Source organism: Oryza glaberrima, chromosome 11, assembly GCF_000147395.1.
Source record: "Oryza glaberrima chromosome 11, OglaRS2, whole genome shotgun sequence".
NCBI lineage: Eukaryota > Viridiplantae > Streptophyta > Magnoliopsida > Poales > Poaceae > Oryza > Oryza glaberrima.
The window spans coordinates 18,063,765-18,089,035 of NC_068336.1; the positions used below are offsets into that span (position 1 = coordinate 18,063,765).

Below are 25,271 nucleotides of genomic sequence, written 5' to 3' on the forward strand. Positions count from 1 at the left end.
GGTCAGAATTTCACAACAGCAGTTCTATGGGTCAGAGTATCACAACAGCAGATCTATCTGTTGGCTACACTTCAATGTATGGTTTTATAGCATCCAACCCACATGACCATTATGGCTGCTCATTGCAACGGTGGTGCTTATGTTAACACCAGTTACATAAGTTACCCCTGTGAAGTATGTTGTCGAGTTGCTGGCTTCTTATGCATTGGGGGTTGGAGTTTACACTTGGCATCTCCATATCTGTTTCAGTACTTCATCCAGGCAGTTGTTCCATATCCTCTTCTTGTTGCAACAATCGTCTCTGCTGCTGTCTTTCTCTTTTAGTATTCACACATCTGCCATCTGGGTCCAGCACAATGGTTTTCCATGTGTGTTCTCTTCTTGATAGCATCGTTTCCAGTCACATCTTCTTAAAGGACATCTAAGAGCAAAGAGTTTTGCGGGTGATCATGAAGCAAAGAAGTTCACCAATATGTTGGCTATAGAAGAGGTCAAAATGTCAGTGTTTGGTCTCTATGCTGCTGTAAGTTTCAACTATGAAGTGTGGACTAGGTGTTATGCATGGTGCACCTGGTCACAGCTTGGCTCCACCAAAAACAAGAGGCCATGAGCAGAGGTAGCTTGAATGCCTGCGATTCGTAACTTTTCTATTGTATTATGTATCGTCTGCCTTATTCTCAGTATAACTCTTGCTAGTGGCTCAGACCATGCTGTTTTTTTCCCTGGTACCTTTCCTTCTGCTTCTGAACCAGGATTGCGGACTTCTTTGCAGGGTTTGATGCTGTCAGCATTCCTGTTAACAGCATTGTATATAGGATATGGAGACCTAAGACTAGCAATGGAGGGTGGGCACTTGATATTGGGGGTCCAAGGCTGGCTGGCTCTTTGCTATGACAAACATTGCCCTTCTCATGCTGCCGTTACCTAATGCTAATGTACATTTCGATTGCTTCATTTGAGATTTTATATATGTCAGGCAGACAGATGCGAATTGTGAAGTTACTTCTGATGCTGGCTTTCAACAATGCCGCCAGTTATAATGCCACAAACATACTATGCAGGTAATAGGATTTTTAATTAGGTGCTCTTTATTCTCTAGCATCACTATATCGTGGTGGGTAGGAGTTTCTGGGATAAAATATATTTAAACTAGGAGATGCAAGTTCAGAGGTATGTATATTTTGTCACAATTGTTGTGAATAGAATCTCTAGCTTCCTGAACAACTGAACCAAAAAAATTCGGTGCTTTCTTGCAGGCTTTCAGTCATACAACAGTGATTGCTTTCTTAGGTTCTGGCAGCATGAAGTCATCTTTTACCGTGAGTTGGGAACAGAATTGTGCAACAATCGCCAATTGTCATCACTTTTGTACTAGATGATCTTTCTACTGGACTAGTGGTAATCTAAGGTGTTGACGTGTTGTGTAGCATATTATATTCCTAAAATGTTACCGAACTCAACTCATACAGCACATCACCTTGGACTTGTGACCAGACAACATCGTGTCGATATGTTCTTTATTATAAGCCTCACCAGGAACTGACCATGCGAATCTGCATTGGTTTGTTGTCAAAGTGACTAGTAATTCCGAAATGCAGTGTAATGTTCCCCAGGTCCAGGAGACCACTTTTTGCTTCAGAAACTAACCCAGATTGGGAGGACATGTCGTCGGTAGTAAAATTCGACTCCCAACTAATAGACCCACTAAAATTCAACGAACTGGAACAACAATCGGTAGCTGCACAGATTCGACTCCCAACTAAAATTGAACGAACTGGAACAGCAATCGGTAGTGAACAGAAATCGGGATCAGAGCTTACTTCAAGTCTGACAAGACCACCTTGTCGTGGAGAGTGGCCTCGACATCATGGATGAGCGCCTCCAGGTACCAACGTACAGCAGTGGCGCGGAGGTGGGCGTTGCGCGCGTCCCAGGACACGCGATTCGCCAAGGAGACCAGATCGCGGAACTCCTCGGCGGTGACGGCGCGCCCCGCGGCTGGGAGAGGTTCGCCGAAGCGCGCCTCGAGCAGCTCCAGCCCGCGCGCGTGGCTGACGAGGTCGGAGGGGAGCATGGCGGCGGCGGCAGTGACGCGGTCGAGGATCCGCTTGAACTGGAGCTTCCGCTTGTTGAGGTCCTTGGACATGTCCGACGCCTTGCCGAGCTTGTCCATGCCGACGATCACCCAGCCCATCCTGTCCCTCGCGTACCCAAGGGCAATGAAGACATCCGAGGCGTCGACGGGGCGGTCGAGCTCCTGGACGACGACGCGGGCCAAGGGCAGCGGGTGGTGGCCGAAGACGTCCTCCAGCGCCAGGACGTCCACCATGGAGGTGACGAGGAAGTCGTTGGGGCCAGGTGCCGCCATGGCCGCTCTCCTTGCTCGCTGCTCGGGCTCGGAGAGAAGGCGAGGGGAAGGGGAGGGCTCGGGCTGAGAGGGAGGCAATTGGGGCGATTTGAATTTTCGGTTTCGACTCGCCGCCTCTACCTTTTATAAAGTACAGTAGTACACGATCGAGGTGGAGAAAACTGTAGCGGATTCGATTATCTTTTTTTAGTGGAATGGCTTAGGTGGTGTTTGCATAAAAGGACTTAACGCATTTAGATATTAATTTAGAGTCTACTTACAAAACTAATTACATGAATGAAAGCTTTTGTAATTACATAAATGAAACCTAATTTGCGAGACAAATTTTTTTAAGCCTATTAATCTATAATTAGAGAATGTTTACTGTCGCATCACATAGACTAATCATAGATTAATTAGGCTCAATAGATTCGTCTCGCGAATTAGTCCAAGATTATGGATGGGTTTTATTAATAGTCTACGTTTAATATTTATAATTAGTGTCTAAACATCCGATGTGATAGGGACTTAAAAGTTTTAATTACATCTAAACAGAGTCTTATACTACTCATTAAGGCTATGTTTAAGGTTTCCTTCAAATTTCCAAACATTCCGTCACATCAAATGTTTGGGCACATACATAAAGCATTAAATATTTTCGGGAAAAAAAACCAATTGCATAGTTTACATGTAAATTGCGAGATAAATCTTTTGAGCCTAATTACGCTATGATTTGACAATGTGGTGCTACACTAAACATTTGTTAATGACAGATTAATTAGGCTTAATAGATTTGTCTCGCAGTTTATAGGTGGAATCTGTAATTTATTTTGCTATTAGTCTATGTTTAATACTTCAATGTGTATTAGTATACTTAAAAATTTTTACACCTCAACAACTAAACACGGCCTAAATTAGGGCATGTTTTGATCCCCTGGCAACATTTTTTACCATGTCACATCGAATGTTTGGACACATGCATAGAGTATTAAATATAAAAGAAAAAATAACTAATTACACAGATTGCGTGTAAATTGCGAGATGAATCTTTTAAGCCTAATTGCTCCATGATTTGATAATGTGGTGCTACAGTAAACATTTGGTAATGATGGATTAATTTTTTTTAATGCCGTAATGATGGATTAATTATTTCTTTTTAGGGAATGACGGATTAATTAGGCTTAATAAATTCGTCTCGCAATTTACAGGCGGAATATGTAATTTGTTTTATTATTCGTCTACGTTTAATACTTTAAATGTGTATCCGTATATCTGATGTGACATGCCAAAACTTTTCACCCCTATATTTAAACAACCCAACCCAGATCACCAATTTACTGTTTAAAAAAAACAGGAGTACAATATATTCCAAGCAGCAAAACCAACTCATGCATGAAGACATCACAATATATATCACACAATTTGACATGTTAGAGTATATGATAGTTAGAGTCATATTAGGATAGGATTGATTTGGGTGGACTCCTTCCATATTTGTAATCCTTCCTTATCTCCTTCTCATGTACTCCTATATATACTCGCCCTTGAGCCTTAATACAATCGTACCACGTTACGCAGTATACCTCTCCTCCTATACTATCCAACATAATATCAGAGCGGACGACCTAGAGCTGCCGCTCACGCTTCCGCTGCCATCGCCCCCAGTTCTGGTCTCCCGGGGGTGGCCACCGTTTTTTTTTCTTCTCTCGTCAAGTCGTCATCCTGAGAGATCGATCTCTCGGGCATTTGCGTCGTCATCAAGCAGCAGTAGTAGCGTCTCCGGTCGTCGTCGATCTGCCCGTCACCCCTTCCGCGTTCGGCCTCGGGACTGTACCCGTCGCAGATCTGTGCTGCGCATGTCGTCCGCCAGCGTCCACCAAATCCAAGCCGTCGTTGACGTGCGGAACTTGCTCCGGCACGACTGTTGACGGTCGTTATCCATCAGTTTCAATCGTCAATATTACCAAAATAGAGGAGAACTAGTGATGCTTGCAATGCATATATTTGTTAGAATAATAATATTCCACTAGTATTAGGTATACTAACCTTTTGCAGAGAATGACAATAAAGTGGAGGAGAATCGACATTAGCTCAAACGATAAATCAATCGGACGATGTCGAGAACCAGACTTATGTATGAATGGGCCAAGAACTCAGAATTGACGTGACAAACTAGGTCAGAATTCACAAGTCTGCAAAGAAGAACAACAGAGTAGGCCACCAGCCGAAATTGGGCTGGATTGGGCCGGCCCTAGGTTCGGCTGAACCAGGGGGTTCGGCCAAACCCTCCTCAGCGCCATCCGATCCAGGGCTTCGCCTGGACGGTGTGGATTAGCCCCCAATGACGGTTGGAGGGAATTTCCGACCATTCCAACCGTCACAACCGTCATTAGGAGGGTATAAAAGGAGTTCTCATTCTCACTTCACTCACACACCTCAAGCAATAGCTCTCTCATTTCTCTCAAGCTTAGTTTAGTAGTATCTATCTGGTGGAATAGGAATAGAGTAGAAATCAGGAGTCCGAAAGCCTTCGGGAGAGTTCGGGTATGGCTCTAGTAGCTTTTCTCTTCTCTTTTGTAAGCTTTGTATTTTTATTAGAATACTCTTCTAAATACATTTATGGTATTGAAATACTTTCCGAATATATGAATGCCTACTTTACATTATGTTCATGTTATACTGAATATATGGCTAGCTTATCTAGGAAATGTTTTGGTGCGGGTATAATGTTTGCTTATGCAATTACTCTATGTCATGACAATGATATTAGAGTAGTATCTGGTAGTCTAGGCGTGGTGTCTAGATTACGGGATATCATTATTTAGGGCTATATATTGCGGATGAGAGGTGGGCCGCTGATGCTGACAGCTCAGTACGGGTATTCCTTCGCCCCGGTATATAATCCTAAGTTAATTCTCTGGGAGGGTATTCCTCCGTATTTAGCCCCGGTTGTATGGTCATGACGGGCTGTCGTAAGGAACTCGGCAGTTAAGGGTGGCTTCTCGAAGTACCAGGAGGGCATCGGATAGAGGGTATTAGCTAGTATGTCAGTTAACTAGAATGTATGTATACTATGTATATTACAAGTATAGGAATATATTTTCTTCCTCTTTTCTTTCCACTTAGCTTAGATGATTTATTATGAGAATGAGCAGTTAAAGCTTGTGTCTCACTCTACCCTTGGATTATCTTAACCCCTGCTTAGAATATGATTATCACAAGTAATATATAAACTATTAGTTAAGTTCTCTCTATATGATCTTTCCACGGGATAAAAAAAAATACGATACCCTTGGAATACTCTCGGGTGAAATGCTACAATGGTATATCCGTGCGCTTGCGGATGAACTCTGTAACTATAATATACTAGAAGTATTTACTATAATATACTAGAAGTATTTCTGCGCCATTGCTGGGAATTATATTTCTAGTAATGTCGTTAAGAAATACCAACAGCGACGCAGCCGGCACCATCCGCCAGCACGGCGCTGGGGGACGAGGTCCCTCCTCCGTCTTCCGCCGCCCCCGACGCCGACCTACACCCGCCGCCATCCAGGCCGACGGGGCCCCGCTTCCTGCCATCCGCCAGGGAGCCGGCCTCGGCGCCCCCCACCGGCCGGTCACCGCCCATCGACTTCGCCCGCCGCCGGCCACCATCTCAACGCCTCCTGCCGGCCGGATAACGTCACACCGTCCTCCTGCCCTCTGCACAGCCATTGGTCACCACGCCAGCCCTTGTCGTCTCCTGGAGCTCATGCGCTCTCTCTAGTGGTAAATTATTAAGCGCGAACCTAAGAGGGGCATTTGGATAATTGCCGAACCTAAAAATGGCAAATAGTTAAATTCCCCCCTTGTCAAGAGCAGAGAAGGGATAAAGCGTTTTGACCAGGAGGACGTGGACTTGGTCTATGGACCATTGGCATTGGACTTTGCTGGACTGCTACTGATTGCTGCTCGTGCTGTTATTTTCCTTTTACGATCAGAGATCGGTTTGCGTCGCCCATGCCATCGTTTCACTGAGATCAAGGATGTTGTTGTTTTGCTGTCCCAGGCTACAACGACATTGTCCAACATCGTCGTCTGCCCGTCATCACCGACGTCTTCGCGCCGTGGTCACCATAGTGTTTTTTTTAATTTCTTTTTCTTTATATTTTTTTCTTTTGGTCGTCGTGTTTGTTGGCTCACTACAAGAAATATGACATTTTATGATGAATTCCTCGTGACGTCAGAGCTATTCATCATTAGCATATTTCATTTTATGACGATTAGTATGAGATGTAGTGGCTTAGTGACGAAAAAAAAGTGTTTGTCGTTAATACCAACTAGAAATCATCATAAAGTATTTCAATGGGACATTGTGATGAATATTAATTTGTCATAAGGGGCAAAAAAGCAAACGTTATAGATTTAAATAATGCATTTCTAGAAAAAAATATATTAAAAGTTGAAGCAATTTAATCAAGTGAATTAATAAGGAAACGAAAATTTTCCTTTAAAAATCATGGCCGGAAATATTTTTGTAATATACTAAGTAGTCTAAATTATTCTCTGTAATTTTCCGTGAATTTTTGAAGCTCGATAACTAATTTTAATACCACAAAGTTTATTTAACCTATTAAAATAAATAAAAAAACAAATTAAAATCACTCTCTCTGTCCTTGGGCCTTTTTCGGCCCAAGTGTTACTCTCTCCCTCTCTCAGTCCACAACCTCTCTCTCCCTCCTTGGTGGCTTCCTCTTCCCCTCCTCCCTCCTCGGGATGCCGGCCTAGTACTTTTGCTCCTCCCTCGCCGAGAAGTCTATTTTGCCTCCCTTCTCTCAATTCCAATATTTTTTCGGGTAGTAAATGATTTCAAATGAAAAAATTTTCAATAACAAAGTTGTATAACTTATCAAGATTTACAACTTTTGTTTTGGTCATTTTGCTATATGACTTTGTTTCAATAATTTGAATTTGAATTTCAAATTATGACAACTTCAAACAACATTTTCAAATACTAAATGATTTCAAATGAAAAAAGACATCAACAACAAAGTTTTGTAACTCATCAATATCTACAACTTTTTTTTGTCATTTTGCTATATGACTTGTTTCAATAATTTAAATTTGAATTTCAAATTATGGCAACTTCAAACAACATTTTCAAATACTAAATGATTTCAACTGAAAAAAATCATAAACAACAAAGTTGAATAACTCATCAATATCTATAACTTTTATTTTGGTCATTTCTTCATCCGACAAAGTGATACTAACATTGTTCACAAAATTTACATATCTCTCTTATAGTTTATAAACTATTAGAAAAAATGCCTGTGCGTTGCAACCGGTGAAGTCTATTTTAATCTTATTATTGTTATATGGTTTAGTTAAGATGAAATTCACCGTGGGATTTCGCTTGGATATATATATTTTTAGAAAATTATGAGCTACAGTAGGAATCTGATCGTCTCAAGTTAGCATGCGAGTTTTTTTAAATATATATATTTCTTATATGATTCCTTCTGTATTACCAAAAGTGAACGATGTTAAAAACTGACTCAAATACGAATATGTATTTTTAAAAGTAAACGAACTTAAAAACCGACTCATACACGGATGTCGTACCAAAATACTAGCAAAAAACATTTTCAATTTTTATAATAGTAGAGAGGAGATATAGATTAAAACCAAAACATAAAATTAAAACCGACTCGAATACGGATGACGAACCATGGAAACATCTTCAATTTTTATAACCGACTCAAACACGGATGACGGACCGCGAATAACATCTTCAATTTTTATAATAGTAATAGATATAAGAGGTATGTATATTTTGCGAACAATTTACAAATCACTTTGGCGGATGAAGAAATGACCCCAAATAAAAAGTTATAATTCTTAATGAGTTATAGCACTTTGTTATTGATGATTTCTTCAGTTGAAATCATCTAGTACTCGTAAATGTTGTTTGAAGTTGTTATAATTTTAAATTCAAATTCAAACTGTTCAAACAAAGTCATATAGAAAAATGACCAAAACAAAATATGTAGATATTGATAAGTTATACAAATTTGTTGTTGACAACTTTCCCATATGAAATCATTTACTACCCCAAAAAATTATTTAAATTTCTTATATTCTAAAATTCAAATTTTATATAGTTCAATCAAACTCGGATGGAGAAATAACCACAAGAAAATTGGTAGATCTCAATAAGTTCTACAACTTTGGTTTTGACAACTTTTTCACTTAAGTTCATTTAGTATGATAAAATTTGATTCTAAGTTTTAATACTTTGAAATTAATTTTTTCCCTCCTCACTTCAAATTTTTTCATCTTCTCTCTCGCCTCCTCTCCTGATATTTTTTTCATTTCCTCTCCTCGAGAAAATTGCATATGTACCACTCATAAAAACTGGCTTCGCTATAATGCCACCCTCAAGATAGGATTCGCCCAAACGCCACTCTTAACACGTGGGTATTCGCTGGAATGCCAATTTCGGGCTTTTTTCCATTTCGGAAATACTTTTCATCCATTTCATTTTTTCTTGGACTATTATGCCCCTGAGTCAACTGATTCGGTCGGACTCTTTCTTCTCTTCGTTTCAATCTAGAGAGCGAGCGCGAGAAGTCGAGAAGAAAAGCGGCAGCGACACCGGTGCCGCCCACCAAACTGCATTGCCGCCGCTGCCTCTCTATTCCAGCCGCCGCGGCGCGCCTCACCGGTCCCGCCCCCCAACAGCTGCGCCGCCGCCTCTCCCCGGCAAGTCTCCTCCCCAGCCGCGCCGTCTATCCTCAGCGAAGCCCTAGGCACCGAGCCGGCCGCATCGACGCGTACGGCCGTGCCGTGTCCGCCGGCGAGGTGCTGGCGGCGCACCCCAACCACGTGTTGAGCCGACAGTGCTCGTCGCAGCAGGGGGCGGTGGGCCGGATACACATCGTGTCGCCGGAGTCAAAGCTGGAGCCGGCGAGATCTACTTCCTCATCCCGGCCGCCTCCATCCCCGATGCCAAGAGGAGGACGAGCACTGGCGGCGCCACCGGCCGCGGGCACCACGTCCGCAGCAAGTCGGAGGGTAGTGCCGCCGTCGCCGATTGGTTGGGCAGCCTGGGCAGCGCGTTGCCGGAGACGACAAGGGTGATGAGGGCGCAGAAGCAGCACCACCACCAACACCGGCGGTGCATGAGCACCGGGAGCCTGCCTCGCCGTGGCAGCGCACATCTCGTGCATCACTGATGACCCCTGAGCTTAGCTTTCGTTTTTTTTCTTCTCTTCTCTAAATTTATAGTGGTTTTTTTGTCTCCTGTGTAATTTCCTCTGGTGCCCGGTAAATATTTTTGTTCACTTTTTGTGTCAGTGATGTGCCGATTTTACATTTTGAAATCAACAACTGTGTATAATTTTCAATCACAAAGCGACTTCTATTCTAGTAGTATCTTCTTGTATCTTCGAAAAACATTTTGCAACTTCTTTTTAAAGTTCGTTTGGGTTAACGAAAGCGAACGAACTTGCTCATACAAAATTAAACAAGTCGGCAGCTCTGCTTGATGCGAAATTAAATGAAAATTAAACCGCTTGCAAGTTATATATATGAACTCATGAAGTGAGGTTGTGTGTCATGGACTCATGGTGTATGTCACCAAGGAGGCGGCACAACTGCGCGGACCAGGAGGAGGCGAGAAGCGGCACAGCTGGGGAGGACATCGGCGCGGCGGCTGGGGCAGAGGTAGCGGTGGTGGGCGGCGCCGGTGTCGCTGCCGCTTCTCTTCTCGCCTTCTCACGCTCGCTAGATTGAACCGAGGAGAAGAAAGAGTCTCAGGGGCATAATAGCCCGAGAAAAATTGAAATTGATGAAAAATATTTTCGAAATGGAAGAAAGCCTGAAAGTGGCATTCCAGCGAATGCCCACATATTATGAGTGGCGTTTGGGTGAATCTCATTTTGAGAGTGGCATTATAGCGAAGCCAGTTCTTATGAGTAGTACATATGCAATTTTCTCCCTCTCCTCTCCTCTCCTGTCAGCCTCTCACTCTTTCTCCTCTCCTCTCTCTCTCTCACCGACGGCGAGGACGGGAGCTGCGCGGCGCGGCAGCGGCGGGCTCGGCACCGGCGGCGGCGGCGGCCTCCCTTCCCCGACGGCGGCGGGCGGCGGGCACGGCGACGGCCGGCGGCGGCAGATCTGGACGGCGACGGGCTGGGCTCGGTGCAGTCGACCGCGAGCGATGGGCGCTGCCCCCAGCCACCCCGCGGGCGCACAAGGTGCCGTCTCCTGGCGGCACGCGCGAGGGAGACAAACAACGCCTGCGCGAGGGAGTCAATGCGAGGGGGTTCAGGCGAGGCTGGCGGCGAGGCTCGCACCGCGGCGGCTCCTCTCCTCCGGTGGCAAGGTGCTCGGCGAGGAGGAGAAGGCTGCCGAGAACATCTACATCAAGGTATGTCCACCCTGTTCGCTTCCCAAATCTTCCTCCCCTCGTGATTCTTGCTGTTCTTGCTGCGGTAGATGGGCTCCAGATGCAACTAGAGATGTATTGGTGTGCTGTGTAGAGGTTTATGGTGCCAAGTGGTGTGTATGTGTGTGCGTGTGTTGCGGTGGGGGTCGATTCCTCTTCGCTTCTTGCTCCGTCGCTTCAGGGATTTTGGCTGATGGGACACGTGAACCGTACGGTTTTTTTGGTAGTATTGTGGGTGCGCATCATTTTGTTGAGCGGTATGGTTCAGGGAAATGGATGTGCTCCTAATTGAAATGAGGCTGTTTTTCCTATGCGAATTGCTTAGTTTGCTTCAACTTTCATCTGTTCATCCATCCTTGTGCTGTTGTGCACCTGTTCAAATCAAATTTCTTAGGATGACATATTGGTCTGTGTACTGCTATAATAATAGATTACAAGAGCAGTGTGCAAATAAGATCACAATTTGATGATATATTATATATATACTGATGCAAACAATTAATCAGCAACAATTTACAGGTTTTGAAGTTGCATAGAGCATTTAACAAACAAGATTGATGAATTAGATTTCATAAATACCATATGAGTTTTACGTTTGGGTCTGCAATTTCTGCAGAGATAAGGTAATTGATCTGTCGTCAGAAGTAGTTAATTCACCATGCTATCTGTACAGGTTGAGACTGAACATTGTGCTTGTAGCTAGGTGGAGTACTACTCAAATGTTTCTAATTAAGAAACACCCCCTTTAGGATATGAAACTCCTGTTTTTTTAGAGAAATAAAAAAAATAGCTCTAAAAACGCCGCCTCAACATTAGCTTTTCTTGTAGCGAAAACATCTAAATTCACAGTGCAACTGTTGAGTTCAAGATTTCGTCTACTTCCATCTAAACATGTGAAGCATAATGCCCCATTATTCATGCATCTGAACTACTACGTCGGTGGCCAATGCAAATGCCATCACCTAAAAAGAATCATGATCAGGAGTAGGGCCAGAAGTTGTTGTCAAGCCATGGCATGTTTGGTGAACTAGCACGGCCAAGAGATGCTACAACACCGGCAAATGGTGGCGTCATGGGCATGGGGTTCACTTAAGCATAATGCATACACTCATGAACAATTTAGGGAAGGAATTGAAGAATAATCAGTCCATCAATCAATCAGCATCCTTTTCTTAGATCATGCTTGGTAAATGTGAAGTTCTCTTGTTTGTTTGTTTATGGTAGGTGTTGTTTTGAGTAAGCTGGGTAGGAGTACTTGTTTTTGGTGACTCTCACTCATTGACCTGAGCTGGTGGTGATTAGTTAAAAAAAAATGGAAATGGGAGGAAGTACTACATCAGTACATGCATATACATTGCAAACCACCACAAGGAATCAGGCATCAGCATCAGCATCAGTCATCACTTGGATTTGTCTGCGTTTGTGTGTGTGTGCATCTTTTGTGCATGCATATATGGGTGCTAGTATAACTTTATATAAAAGGCATTTACACACAGCCACAGCAGCAGTGTACTGCTCTGAAGATCTGCAATATATGTTGCTTGGTGTTGCCGAAAAGGAGAAAGTCCTTCACATCTATCACTGTCTAACTCTCCACCAGAAGCAATTTGCATTTTTTGCATTCCTCACCTCACCTCACAGTAACATAATTCTTGACTTGTATTCAAATTGAAGGCTTGTTTGTTAATCTCATCAGAATTCAGAAACCATCCAATTCATCTTTCAGAAGAAAGTATATATAGACGCGCTAAACCGCGTATGGGGTGCGTAATAACTAAACTACTCCCCTCACAGCACCCCCTCCCCCCCCCCCCACCCCGCCTCACAGTACCCCCCAACCCACCCATCCCCCGCACCTTTCCAAAATAACGTGTAGTAAAGTTATTACTAAAGCTTAGAAAATAGCACATTATACTATAAGTAAATTAGTTACTATACGTAGAAATTTGATGGTGTACCCATCCGCACTGCCCACCCCGCACCTTTTCAAAATAACTTATAGTAAGGTTATTACTAAAGCTTAAAAAGGCATAATACACTATAAGTAAATTGATTACTATACGTAGAAATCTGATAATGTACCCATCCGCTCCTTTTAAGTATGGAGTAAATTAGTTACTTGAAATGATCTGCCATGCACCTATACTGTACGGAAAGTTTCAGCCAACATTAAGTATTATGATTTTCCTCAAGTTAATTTTTTACTCCATGTATTAGAGCCTCATGTACAGGAGTAAAACCAAAAGTAATTGTTTTACTACACTTAATCGAGCCTCATAGTGGGTGTACAACTTTAGTAATTTTTTTATTACAATCACTTGAATGCTCGTGTATTAGAATCATCCAATCATGAATGGAGTAAAAGTGTTACCGATATGTATGGAATCATCCAATTATTAAGGGAGTAAAAACGTTACTTAATGGTCACATATATAGGCAGTAAATATTTTACTGTACAAGTGTACATCAATGCGCATATAAATGGTTTTTTACAATTAGTCATGCCATCGCCCGCAGCCGCGCCGTCGTCCGTCGATACAACCGCCTCTCTCTCAGATCCGAAAAAATGGGATAGGTGATGTGGTTGCTTACGTTACGTGGGAGCAACACAAAGTATATATATGCTGATGTCAAGTAGTAAATAATTTACTGGGGGTGAGGTATATATATATATGTCCTGACATTGCAGCATATATATACTTTGTGTTGCTCCTGACATTGCAGCATATATCCTGACATTGCAGCATGTCCGTGACATCAGTAACTGCTTGGATATTTTTTATTCATCTATTATACTGCTTGAACAGTAGAAGAAACTAGGATGATATGGCAGTTACTGATGTTTTATCTTGTGCATATGCAGTGCTGCTAAGCTCACTTAGAAGATCTTGGTCACGTGGCATCTGGTGAAATTTTGGTTGCTGTGATTGTATTTGGAATGTGGCTGGATTTGGCTGTTAACGTAAATTTTGTGTTTTATTGGATGTTTGTCAGGTTGTGTTGATGCTAATTGGGCTGTAACATTTATGCTATATGGGTTTTTATTGTGTTTGATTGTTGGGCCTATATGGGCCTAGCCCACTTGTTATTTGATACTAATATAAATGAATATAATATGGTGGGCTGAAAAATGATGTGGTATAATGTTTGGGTCTATATGGGCTTTTGTACTGGACTTGGCCCATTTATTATTTAAGTAAATGGATATAATATAATTGGGTTGAAAATATGCTATATCATAGATGGGTCAGGCTAAAATTTAGTCAGGCTTGCCATTAGGCTAAGCTCATAAACAAGGTGCTCAATACATGGATTTTAATGGGCCACTAGATATTTTATGACTTTTTTAGACTAGATAATGACGAATATGAGCATCATAAAGTTATGACGACAGAAGGATCGTCATTAGATTAATGACGAAAAAATAAGGTTTCGTCATAGAACGCCTTTAGAGACGCATGATAGGTGACGGGAATTTTCGTCCCGCGAGTGTCACAGATTATGAAACGTGACGAAAATTTCAATGTTTGTGACGTAAATGAAGCGCTATCTATCATAAGATCTCTTGTAGTGGCTTCTTGCCTGCACCTGCGCACTCTCGCGCTTGGCGCCACAATCCATGCCACGAACCGCAACCGCACACTATTGGGTGACTTGTGCTATATCGATATTGGCGATAACTGGCTACTACGACTATGACAACTTTATCTCGGCTACATCGACTACGGCACAAAGGGCTATCATCGTGTTGGGTACTCTTGCTGGTTTTTTCTCCAGTCCAAGTGTCCGCACTGTTCACGCTTGGACTGCGGGGGATGTTAAAGTATATGGTAGTTAGAGTCATATTAGAATATGATTGATTTGGGTGGACTCATTTCATATATGTAATCCTTCCTTATCCTCCCCATGTACACCTATATATACCGCCCCCTGAGGCTCAATACAATAGTTTTATGTTACGCAGTATACCTCTCCTCCTATAATATCCAACATGACAATCCAAAGCAAATTAATATTAGGAGACTTGCAATACCTTTCGACGTAATCACTGCAAAATCAGTGTGTTCTAAAGATCAAAATTCATACAGCAGGTGATGATCGAGCATATTGACAAATGACGAATACAAGAACGAGAGTGTATCCACGCAAAAACCACGAGCCGCTTCTCCGTCGATCGAGATAGTACGCTATGTCACCACGAGCCGCTTCTCCGTCGATCGAGATAGCACGCTATGTCTCCAGGGACGCTGCCTCCGTGTCGAGCTCAGCCGCGCGCCTCTCCAGCGCAGAGGCCCAGTCACGCGAGCGGATCGTGTCAAGCAACTCGCTGGCCTGGAGAATCGGCTCGGAGAAGCGCTTGATCGAGAGGTAATCGAGGCAGGCCGAATCGAGAGCGCGGAAATCATCGTGGTCGATGTGGCTGAGGTGAAGCCAAACCTTCTCCATCTCCTTGGCATGACGGATCCTGGCACGAGCTACCTCCTGTGCGGAGGCTATCTCGTCGTCGTCCAGCGACACCAAGTCCCACAACTCGGAGGGGATCCGCTTGCCATCGACCATGACCTCGTCCTGCTTCCCCTCAACCTCCTCCTCCTCCCCCTGCTCCTGGGCCATCGCGGCGTCCTCGACGATCTCCCCCTCCTCCAGGTCCATCCTGGCGTCGTCGACGATCTCCCCTTCCTCCAGGTCCATCCCGGCGTCGTCGACGATCTCCCCCTCCTCCAGGTCCATCCCGGCGTCCTCGACGATCCTATCCGTCGCATCGGAGGAGGCCCCCTCGCCGCCGCCCACGAACTCCTCCTCCTCCTGCTCCATCGCGGCGTCGTCGACTATCCAGTCGGTGGAGTCCGAGGCGCCCTTGCCGCCGCCCACGAACCCCTCCTGCTCCTCCTCCTCCTCCTCCCCGGCAACATCCCTGGCGCGGCGACGGAAAAACTCGTACATGGCGTTCTGCTCCACTAAGATGCGCAGCAGATTGCGGGCCACGTCGCGCGTGATGCCTTCCTCCGGCTCATCATCCACGACGAGCAGCTCGCGAAGCTTCTCCGCGCGGTTGCGGAACTCCGCGGCGCGCGCACGAAGGGCGGAGGCTGTCGTGGTCGCATCCGCCGCCATGGCGTATGCGTGGGCGTGCGCGTGGCGTGAGAGAGAGAGGAGAGGGGTCACAGGTGGGACCGTGGGAGGAGAGAGGAATAGAGGAGGAGGCTGAGCTGGAGGAGGGGAATACGATTTTTACTTTATGGTTTGGACTATTTATAGCCCAGCTTAAAGCAAGCAATCAGATGATATTTCTTTTTTTTTTGGTATTTACAGAGACTATGTGTATTGAACATATTTGACATCAATTCCAACTGGAATGCCCGTTGCTCACTACGAAAAACAGTTCCAAACCTATTTTGCTTGAAGCATGTGACATACATGAACAATGGGAGCAATGATATACATAGATTTTTTTTTTCTATATTCTTACTTTCACTCTCCAGTCTCCATGGCAAACAAATACACACCAAGTTCGCACTAAAGCCTTTTAGACACCATGACAGACTAACTAACGGATGAAACAAAATTGCGTAATCCTAACCAACCTAATCACAATCAAGAACTTGAGCCGGTCGTTGAGCTTCTTCCGGCGACGGGCGCTCCGCCATGTTCTTGGCCGGGATCCCCTCCGCTGGCGTTGCGACGGATGGAGCTCGCCCTCATTGGGGGAGACGATCGTCAGAGGCCCAGCATCACGGCCTTGCCGCGTCCACATTTGCAGAGAACGTGTAGTGGTCACGGGCACAGAAGAAGCGGCGGCGCTCCGGGCACGCCCACTGCGTCGAACAAGTTGAAGCCGGTGAGGCCACCCGGATGCCGACGCGGTGCCAATCGAAGCCGACGAACACCGCCGCGTTCCCAAGTCCTGACGGGGATCAGCCAGGTGTTCGACGCGACGCGTTCCCCAGCGCCAAGAAACGCCACCCGGAGACGTCGAATGATCCGGCTGTTCCGGCCGCTCGCCGTGTTGAATGATCCCGGACGCGGAGGCGGAGCCCCCATGAATAGATGGAACCAGCGCCAGCCATCGACCCCCGTGCGAGCCGGCGACGGCGCCGACCCCCGCCGCATTGTAGTACCAGTCTTCATCAGCCAGCCCGGCGCGCGGAACCCCATGTCATGCCTCCGGCAGCGGCCACGGCCAGGAGGTGTGCTGGTCGCGCGCGGTGGCTCCCTGCATCCTGCGCCGACGACGCCGTCACCACATCAACCCCTGCGGTGGCTGCGCCGCGCTGCTCGACTGCTCGCGCCCATATTTCCACTTGTGACTTGTGCCACTGCTGCTGCGAGACAGCCAGATAGAGTATGTGCGGAATTACTGCTAAAAGCCCAATTTGGAACAAAAGAAAAGGCATATACTATAAGTTTTAAAGGATTCGTATCTTGTGAGAAGTAATTATATGCAGCATTTTGAAACAAAAAGGGTTAATCCCTATCAATGCCGTTAAAAATTTGGCTGTATACATCCGATTGGATGTAGAAACCGGGTTTATCCCATTTTCTAAAAAAATACCGTTAAAAATATTATGAAATGGGCTGGAATTTTGGAGGAAAACAAGCATGGTATATCTCACCTTATGTTTTTTTTTTGCGCGTTTGTGACTTGAGTTTTTGAATTATATCACGATAAAAAGAACCAACATTTCTTCTTCAGCTTTCAATGTCGTTGCCATGGTCTCACTCTCACGAACTTATCCTATTGTTAAGCACCACGGGAATTTTCCTTGTTTTTGACATCGAGTTGGCCCACCCTGATTGCTCCATCGAATCCCCTACTTCTATTTTGACATATCAACGCCGTTGGCTTATTTCACCATTCACTGATTTATCCCCATCTTTATTGTAAGTGATCTGAACATATGTTGCACTTTCCAATATGTTAATTCACTAGGCCATGGTTAACGTCCGTAGCGCCTATGGTTCATTTCTTATAGTCCATTGCTCCTCTTGGATTTAGGGCCTACTTAAGTTAAGGGAACTTCTAACAGCCATGGCTACTTTAAGAAGCTCCACACCAACTTCTCAAATACTTTAGATTCTCACCCTACATTTTAAGAGTAGTTGTAGAGTCGATGAACTAGTAGATATTCTTTTCCACCAAGGAGATACTCGTGAAGTACTTTTCACAGTCTCTAACTCTACAAACAAAGTATGACTTGTTCATGATTTAAACTTTTAGATTAATTACGGACATGGCCACATAATTATTCCATCCTAATTGCTCCACCGATTGCCATAGTTAAGTCGAATGATTTAGCCCATAAAAGTTTTATCTTTACATTTAACCTTGTGAAAGCCTATCTCGGAGTTTATTCTTACACACGACATTTGTGTAAGAATAATATAGGTCCGATCCGTCGTTGATTAAAAGCTAACTCCAAGTTACCTTGTAAAACAGACCAATCTAAATTTATGCACATATTCTTCACATCTTAACTACTCCTTTCGTCCATAAATATAAAATAGTTTTATCTTTTTATCCATCCAAAAATATAAGATATTTGATTTTTTTATTTGTAGACAAATATATGAAATATTAAGATCTCGAGGACATCACCTTAGTTATCCATTCAATCTCTCAGCCTACCTTTTTTTTTCTTTATTTCTGTTAAATATGTCAAAAAAATATAACAAACATAATCTCATTTATATCTTTTTGTTACTAGAAAAATTGGTATAATCCCTTAAATAGGTAGCAATGTAAAATGAGTTAGAAATAAACAAGATTACCAACCAACGCTTATCTACTTAAGGCCAAGCCCCATTTCTCTCTGAGACCGACAGGTGGGCCCCGATGACCATTGACCACTGGCCCACATGTCAGTGAGCGTGTGCTGCTGGTTTCCCATTTTCCACTTCGTCGCTTCGCGTCGCCCCACTCGATTCCGCTCCAGATCTCCCCGTCGCGCTCCGCTCCGCCTCCTCCGCGTCGCCGTCGTCTTCCTCCTCTCCGGCCGATGCCTCCTCCCAAACCCTAGCCCACCTCGCAAAACCCTAGATCCCGCGCACACCCCCAACGACGCCATGGATCCCTCCGGATCCGGCCCTCGCCACGGCCGCCTCCTCATCTCCCCGTCGCTCTCCTCCCCGACCTTCTCCACCAGCTCCCCCTCCCGGTCCCCCGCACCGCACCACGACCGCCGCAACTCCACCTCCTCGCCGCAGCCGCTCCTCCCCTTCCCTTCCGCTTCTTCCTCCAGGTCCGGTGGCGGCGGTGGAGCAGCCGGGGGCCCGCGCGCCGCGGGGGCGTTGTCCTCCGCGTCGCAGCCGGCGTTCGCGCACAACGCGCGGGTGGCGGCCGCGCTGGCCCCCGCCGCGGCGTTCCTGCTCGACCTCGGCGGGCTCCCGGTGTTCGCCGTCCTCGCCGTCGGCCTCGCCGCCGCGTACCTCCTCGACGCGCTCCGACAGCGGCAGGGGGCCTTCTTCACCGTCTGGGCCGCGCTCATCGCCGCCGACGTGGCGTTCTTCTTCTCGGCCTCGCTCTCGTCGGCCGCGTCCGCCTCGGTGCCGCTCACCGTGCTCGCGCTCCTCCTCTGCGCCGAGACGTCCTTCCTCATCGGCGTCTGGGCGTCGCTCCAGTTCCGCTGGATCCAGCTGGAGAACCCGACCATCGTCGCCGCGCTCGAGCGGCTCCTCTTCGCGTGCGTGCCCATCGCGGCGCCTGCGATCTTCACGTGGGCTGTTGTGTCCGCGGTCGGCATGGCCAACGCCTCCTACTACCTTGCCACATTCTCCATGGTGTTCTACTGGTTGTTCTCCATACCACGGCCGTCCAGCTTCAAGAACCGAAAGCAGGATGCTCCGTGGCAGGATACCGATGGCATTCTTGGCCCCTTGGAGAGCTGCGTGCATGCTTTGTACCTGTTGTTCGTGCCAGTGTTGTTCCATGCTGCATCGCACCATGCTACGCTCTTCGCGTCATGGGCCAATGTGTGTGATCTGCTGCTGCTGTTCTTTATACCGTTCTTGTTCCAACTCTATGCCTCTACACGAGGTGCCTTGTGGTGGATTACCAGAGATGTGCGCACAATGGATCAGATAAGGATGGCGAATGGCTTGGTTGCGCTGGTTGTAGTGGTGCTTTGCCTTGAGGTTCGAGTTGTATTTCACTCGTTTGGAAGGTATATTCATGCTCCACCACCTCTGAACTACCTGCTTGTAACGGTCACGATGCTTGGCGGTGCTTTGGGTATGGCAGCACATGCTGCGGGCAAGGTTGGAGATGCTGTTAGCTCGGTAGCCTTTACCGGGTTGGCAGTGCTTGTCAGTGGAGCAGGTGCTATAGTCATCGGATTCCCTGTTATGGTACGTTGAAGTCTTATGGTATCCTCTTGTAGTACTTGCAAATTTATCATCGAATTTTGTTTTTTCTTATGCTTGTAGCTGTATGTTAATCTTAGTCACTGACCAATGTGTTTCAAGGTGACACTTGGATAATTTACAGTTGACTTTATTCTATTCATGTATTTGCTTGGTCTTTGGTATGGATGATCTAAGTTCTCAGAAGTCGTTGGTTCTGGTGTTCTATCTGTTAAATTGATTAGAATTTGAGAACTCATTGCATAACAACAATCTTTTAAAAGCTACTATGGGAAGTTATTGTAGCTGTATCTCAATCATTGTTAACTGTGGAAACAGTGTTACCAATGTCTCAATTAACATTAATTGTGGTGTTGTGATCTCATATTGATTCTCTAGTACATGGCAATAGCTGGCTGTGCATGCTCTCCAACTATATACTCCTTTCTGAGTTGATATTGTTCTCCCTGAATTTGTCTACTCAAGCTGGTGTGATTTTAGTTTTTATACAGAAATGCTGTACCCGAATCCATATATTCCTATTGTGACACTCCTCACCACTACTGCCTACAAACCTTGGGTAACTTTGCTCCTAAGTATACCATGATTGTGAATTTGTGATGATTCTCTTGAGTCCTTAGCTATTTGTTAAGATTTAGTCAGTATTTCTATTTCAGGGTAATTCTAGCAAGCTTTGCATGTTCATAGTTGCCCATGCTTGAAAAGGAAACTTGCATACACACACATGAGCGTAGTCTTATTTAACATCATAAAAATGATGTTCTTGCTAGACTTCAGGTGCTTAAATATTCATAATGAAACATGTTCTAGAGTGCATGGGCATCATGAGAATTCTGATTGTTGTAGAATAGCTGTCTCACTTTCCTTTGACCGACTGTGGTCTTGAGGCAGTAGTCTGCCCATAGATTTTCTTCTATTGTGGTTGTCCTACCATACCCTCGAATATGCAGCATCAGCATAAAAAGTTATTACGTAGCATTTTTATTTTTGATCACTCTATACTTATTTCTGTGAATTAATCTTCTTGCAGTTCCTTCCACTTCCAATGATTTCTGGCTATTATGCGGCAAGGTTCTTTACTAAGAAAAGCTTATCATCATACTTCACCTTTGTAGCAATAGCAAGCATGATGGTCCTTTGGTTTGTAGTCCATAATTATTGGGATCTGAATATATGGATTGCTGGCATGCCATTGAAGTCATTCACCAAGTATGTTGTTGCAGCCGTAATCATGGCAATGACTGTTCCTGGTTTGGCGCTTCTCCCAACGAAACTGCGGTTTCTTGTAGAACTTGGTCTTACTGGTCATGCATTATTGATATGCTACATCGAGAACCGATTGTTCAACTATGCTACGATGTACTACTTTGGATTTGAAGATGATGTCATGTATCCTAGCTATATGGTTTTGTTTACAACCTTTCTCGGATTGGCTCTGGTAAGGAGATTATCTGTTGATCAGAGAGTTGGGCCAAAAGCTGCTTGGATCTTGACTTGTCTTTATTCTTCAAAATTATCAATGTTATTTATCACATCAAGATCGGTGCTATGGGTTTCAGCGGTTTTGCTACTCGCTGTCACTCCCCCCTTGCTTCTTTACAGGTATACCACAGCATCATGTTCTAATTGAGTGTTTTGACTTCTTTATATAACATTCTTCCCTGTACCTTCCAGAGACAAGTCCAAAGGGGCTTCAAGGATGAAAGTCTGGCAAGCTTATTTCCATGCATCTGTAGTAGCCTTTTCTGCATGGCTCTGCCGGGAAACAATCTTCGAAGCTTTACAGTGGTGGAATGGAAGGCCTCCTTCAGATGGCCTACTTTTGGGTTCCTATATTCTGTTGACAGGTCTTGCTTGCATACCAATAGTCGCTCTCCACTTCCCTCATGCTCAGGTATTTGATGCTTACCCCTCTGTTGTAAAAATATCGATCTTCTCATAATCATATTTGTTATTATCTGTTCGTGATCTGCTCTGTACTTTTGCACTAAAATTCTTCAAGTTTGCCTTCTCAACAAATTCCCTAGTGAGGGTTTGCTTCCCAGTGGTTATAGATGGACCACTGACTTAAAACACTTTGAGGTTGAGGTTCTGTGGAATTTTAAATGATGACATCAATTGTCAGCTCCAGCTTATTTACCTTCTTGAGGGTATCATGTTGGTTGACATTGCTTTGGGGACACTACTTGCTAAAGAACATTAGATGCAAACATTAGATGATGATATGTCCAATACATGCTACACACTGGTAGGATTCAAGCTAACCTTTTTTGGTTGGACGTTACCTTGATTTTGGTAAAGTTTTATTAAGTTCCATATGTTGGATTTCATTTTAGGTTATCTTTTTAAAGAGTTTTTGAAGTGATCCTACTCGTAAGTTTTATTATCATGCCCATAATGTTAAAAGTTATTTTAGATTGGTCTAAGGCTTTGCTTGCACGGACTGCACTGTTTGAAGCACTTTTACTTACTGAATACTGATCACTAGCTAAATGCCTATGCTTCTCTATGGATAAAAGAAAATATGCCATAGTATTGCCTAAAATAAATGTATTCTTTTTTTGCTTCAGGCATGTTACTCGCTTGTTTGCTATAGGCTGTGCTCACCTTGATCATATATATGTGGCAACCCATTTATTTATAACTATTCTGTAATAGAAAAAAGAGTATCAGGGCGCAATTATAAAAGCTGGAGAGGATAGATGTATGGATGAACTTTGAAAGGAGTATAGATGAACTTACTCCCTCTGATCCCCCCCCCCCCCAAAAAAAAAAAAAGAAAGAAAAAAAAACCAACCTAGTATGGGATGGGGCATAATCTAGTACAACGATGTAGACACGCTCCTGTCCAGATTCATTATGTTCTATCTCGTACTAGGTTGGGTTTTTTTGGGACGGAGGGAGTACAGGTTTATACCCGAAGTTATGATGATGCTTGGATCCTCATGTGTTAGTTTTGCTTTTCTCATATGTGTAGTCGGTATTATTCATATTAGAAATCATATTATTCAGTGTTTACAGTATCTGTTTAGCAGGAAGCACCTTCATTTTGAAATATTTAAATTCAACATTTTGCTGCCCCTATATTTGTTACTTGTTCTTTTCCTTTCTCATGTTGAAGTGTCAAACTTTTGGTAATGTGAACGTTACAAGGTATTTTGGAGCTGCTACAATTGATTCTATGTTACGATTTGTTTGCAGTCAGCCAAGAGATTCCTAGTGCTTGTTGTGGCTACAGGGCTTCTTTTTGTTATCATGCAACCACCTATTAAACTTTCATGGGTATACCGGTCAGAGTTTATCAAAGCTGCACATCTATCTGATGATGACACTTCAATATATGGTTTTATAGCATCCAAGCCCACATGGCCATCATGGCTGCTGATTGCAACAGTGGTACTGACATTAGCAGCAGTTACATCCATTATCCCTGTGAAGTATGTTGTTGAGTTGAGGGCTTTGTATGCATTGGGGGTTGGAATTACCCTTGGCATCTACATATCTGTTCAGTACTTCTTCCAGGCAGTTGTTCTGTATCCTCTTCTTGTTGCAACAATTGTCTTGGCTGCTGTCTTTATAGTATTCACTCATCTGCCATCTGAATCCAGCACAAGAGTTTTGCCATGGGTGTTCTCTTTCTTGGTAGTTCTATTTCCAATCACATATCTTCTTGAAGGGCATCTAAGAGCTAAAAATTTTGTGGATGATGAGGAAGCAGAGAACTTCACCAACATGTTGGCTATAGAAGGGGCCAGAATGTCACTTTTGGGTCTATATGCTGCCATTTTCATGATTATTGCATTAGAAATTAAGTTTGAACTGGCTTTGCTATTGCGTGAGAAAGCTGCAGACAAAGGTGTAACACATGGTCCACCTGGTCGGAGTTCTGCCTTTCCACCAAAGGCAAGGCTACTTCAGCAGCGAAGAGCTCATGCTGCGCCAACTTTCACTATCAAGAGATTGGCAGCAGAGGCAGCTTGGATGCCTGCAATTGGCAACTTTTCAACTGTGCTGTGCTTCATCATCTGCCTTATTCTCAACGTTACTCTTACCGGTGGCTCAAATCGTGCTATTTTCTTCCTGGCACCTATCCTTCTGCTCTTGAACCAGGATTCAGATATCATTGCAGGATTTGGTGACAGGCAACGTTACTTCCCTGTAACAATCTCCATTTCTGTTTATTTAGTATTGACAGCATTGTATCGTTTATGGGAGGAGACTTGGCCTGGCAGTGGCGGGTGGGCACTTGATATTGGGGGCCCAGGCTGGTTCTTTGCTGTGAAAAATGTTGCCCTTCTCATGATGACATTACCTAATCACATACTCTTCAATCGCTTCATGTGGGATTATGTCAGGCAGACAGATGCGAAGCTACTTCTGACGCTGCCCCTCAACTTGCCGTCAATTATAATGACAGACATACTTACTGTGCGGGTACTAGGACTGTTAGGTGCTATTTATTCTCTATCACAGTATGTTATATCAAGGCGGATAAGACTTGCTGGGATGAAATACATTTAAACTAGGACATGCAACTTCTTTTGAGGTAAATCTTGTATGCCCTGCGTCAATGGTTGTGAATAAGAGTCTCCAGCTTCTGATGCTAATATTTCGGTGCTTGCTTGCAGGCTTTCAACCATACGACGGCGATTGCTTTCAAAGGCTCTTGCTTGAAGTCACATTTGTCTGGTGAACTGTGAACAAAATTGCGCCTTGAAGTAGAGAAACAATGGTCAGTAGTCACCAGTTTTGTCCTTAGATGATCTTTATACTGGTAACCTAAGGTGTTGTAGTATAAATGTTACTGAACTCAGCTCGTACAGCACATCACCTTGGGTCCTCAGAACCTGTGACCATACAGCATTTTGTGTCAGATACTTTCTTATATAAGCCTCACCAGAACTGACATATGCTGAGTCTGCATAGATTCTTTTGTTGTCCAAGTGACTAATTCTGAATGGCCATGTTCTCCACGGAGCTGTCTGGTTCTGTTTGCTTCCTATATTAATACCTTTTCAATGTACATTATATATGATAGGGTATATGCTGAAGTCTTGGAGAGTTGGAGTGACTGATCTTCTGTTTGTCAGTAATCAGTCAGTTTTTTCCCAAAAAATCTTTTGATTTCAT

The 25,271-nt window shown here is 44.3% G+C and overlaps 1 protein-coding gene and 1 long non-coding RNA gene across 2 annotated transcripts; both read left to right on the forward strand.

Annotated features, from left to right (window-relative positions):
- The first annotated feature begins 10,328 nt into the window (after nt 1-10,328).
- LOC127753721 (uncharacterized) lies at nt 10,329-13,835 on the forward strand. Its single transcript, XR_008012687.1, has 2 exons — nt 10,329-10,763; nt 13,645-13,835. It is a non-coding gene; the product is annotated as an uncharacterized LOC127753721 (long non-coding RNA).
- Nucleotides 13,836-18,686: 4,851 nt separating this feature from the next.
- On the forward strand, nt 18,687-25,051 carry LOC127754086 (uncharacterized). Its single transcript, XM_052279548.1, has 5 exons — nt 18,687-20,126; nt 21,172-21,743; nt 21,816-22,035; nt 23,343-24,687; nt 24,770-25,051. The coding sequence occupies exons 1-4, from the start codon at nt 18,846-18,848 to the stop codon at nt 24,660-24,662; spliced, it is 3,393 nt and encodes a 1,130-aa protein (XP_052135508.1). The 5' UTR covers nt 18,687-18,845; the 3' UTR covers nt 24,663-24,687; nt 24,770-25,051.
- Nucleotides 25,052-25,271: the final 220 nt, after the last annotated feature.

Bases quoted from the DNA above. Each gene is read 5' to 3' on its own strand.
- LOC127754086 (XM_052279548.1), top strand. From the start codon at position 18,846: ATGGATCCCTCCGGATCCGGCCCTCGCCACGGCCGCCTCCTCATCTCC. The intron at 21,744-21,815 runs GTATACCACAGC...TGTACCTTCCAG, and splicing joins CCCCCCTTGCTTCTTTACAG to AGACAAGTCCAAAGGGGCTT. The intron at 22,036-23,342 runs GTATTTGATGCT...ATTTGTTTGCAG, and splicing joins TCCACTTCCCTCATGCTCAG to TCAGCCAAGAGATTCCTAGT.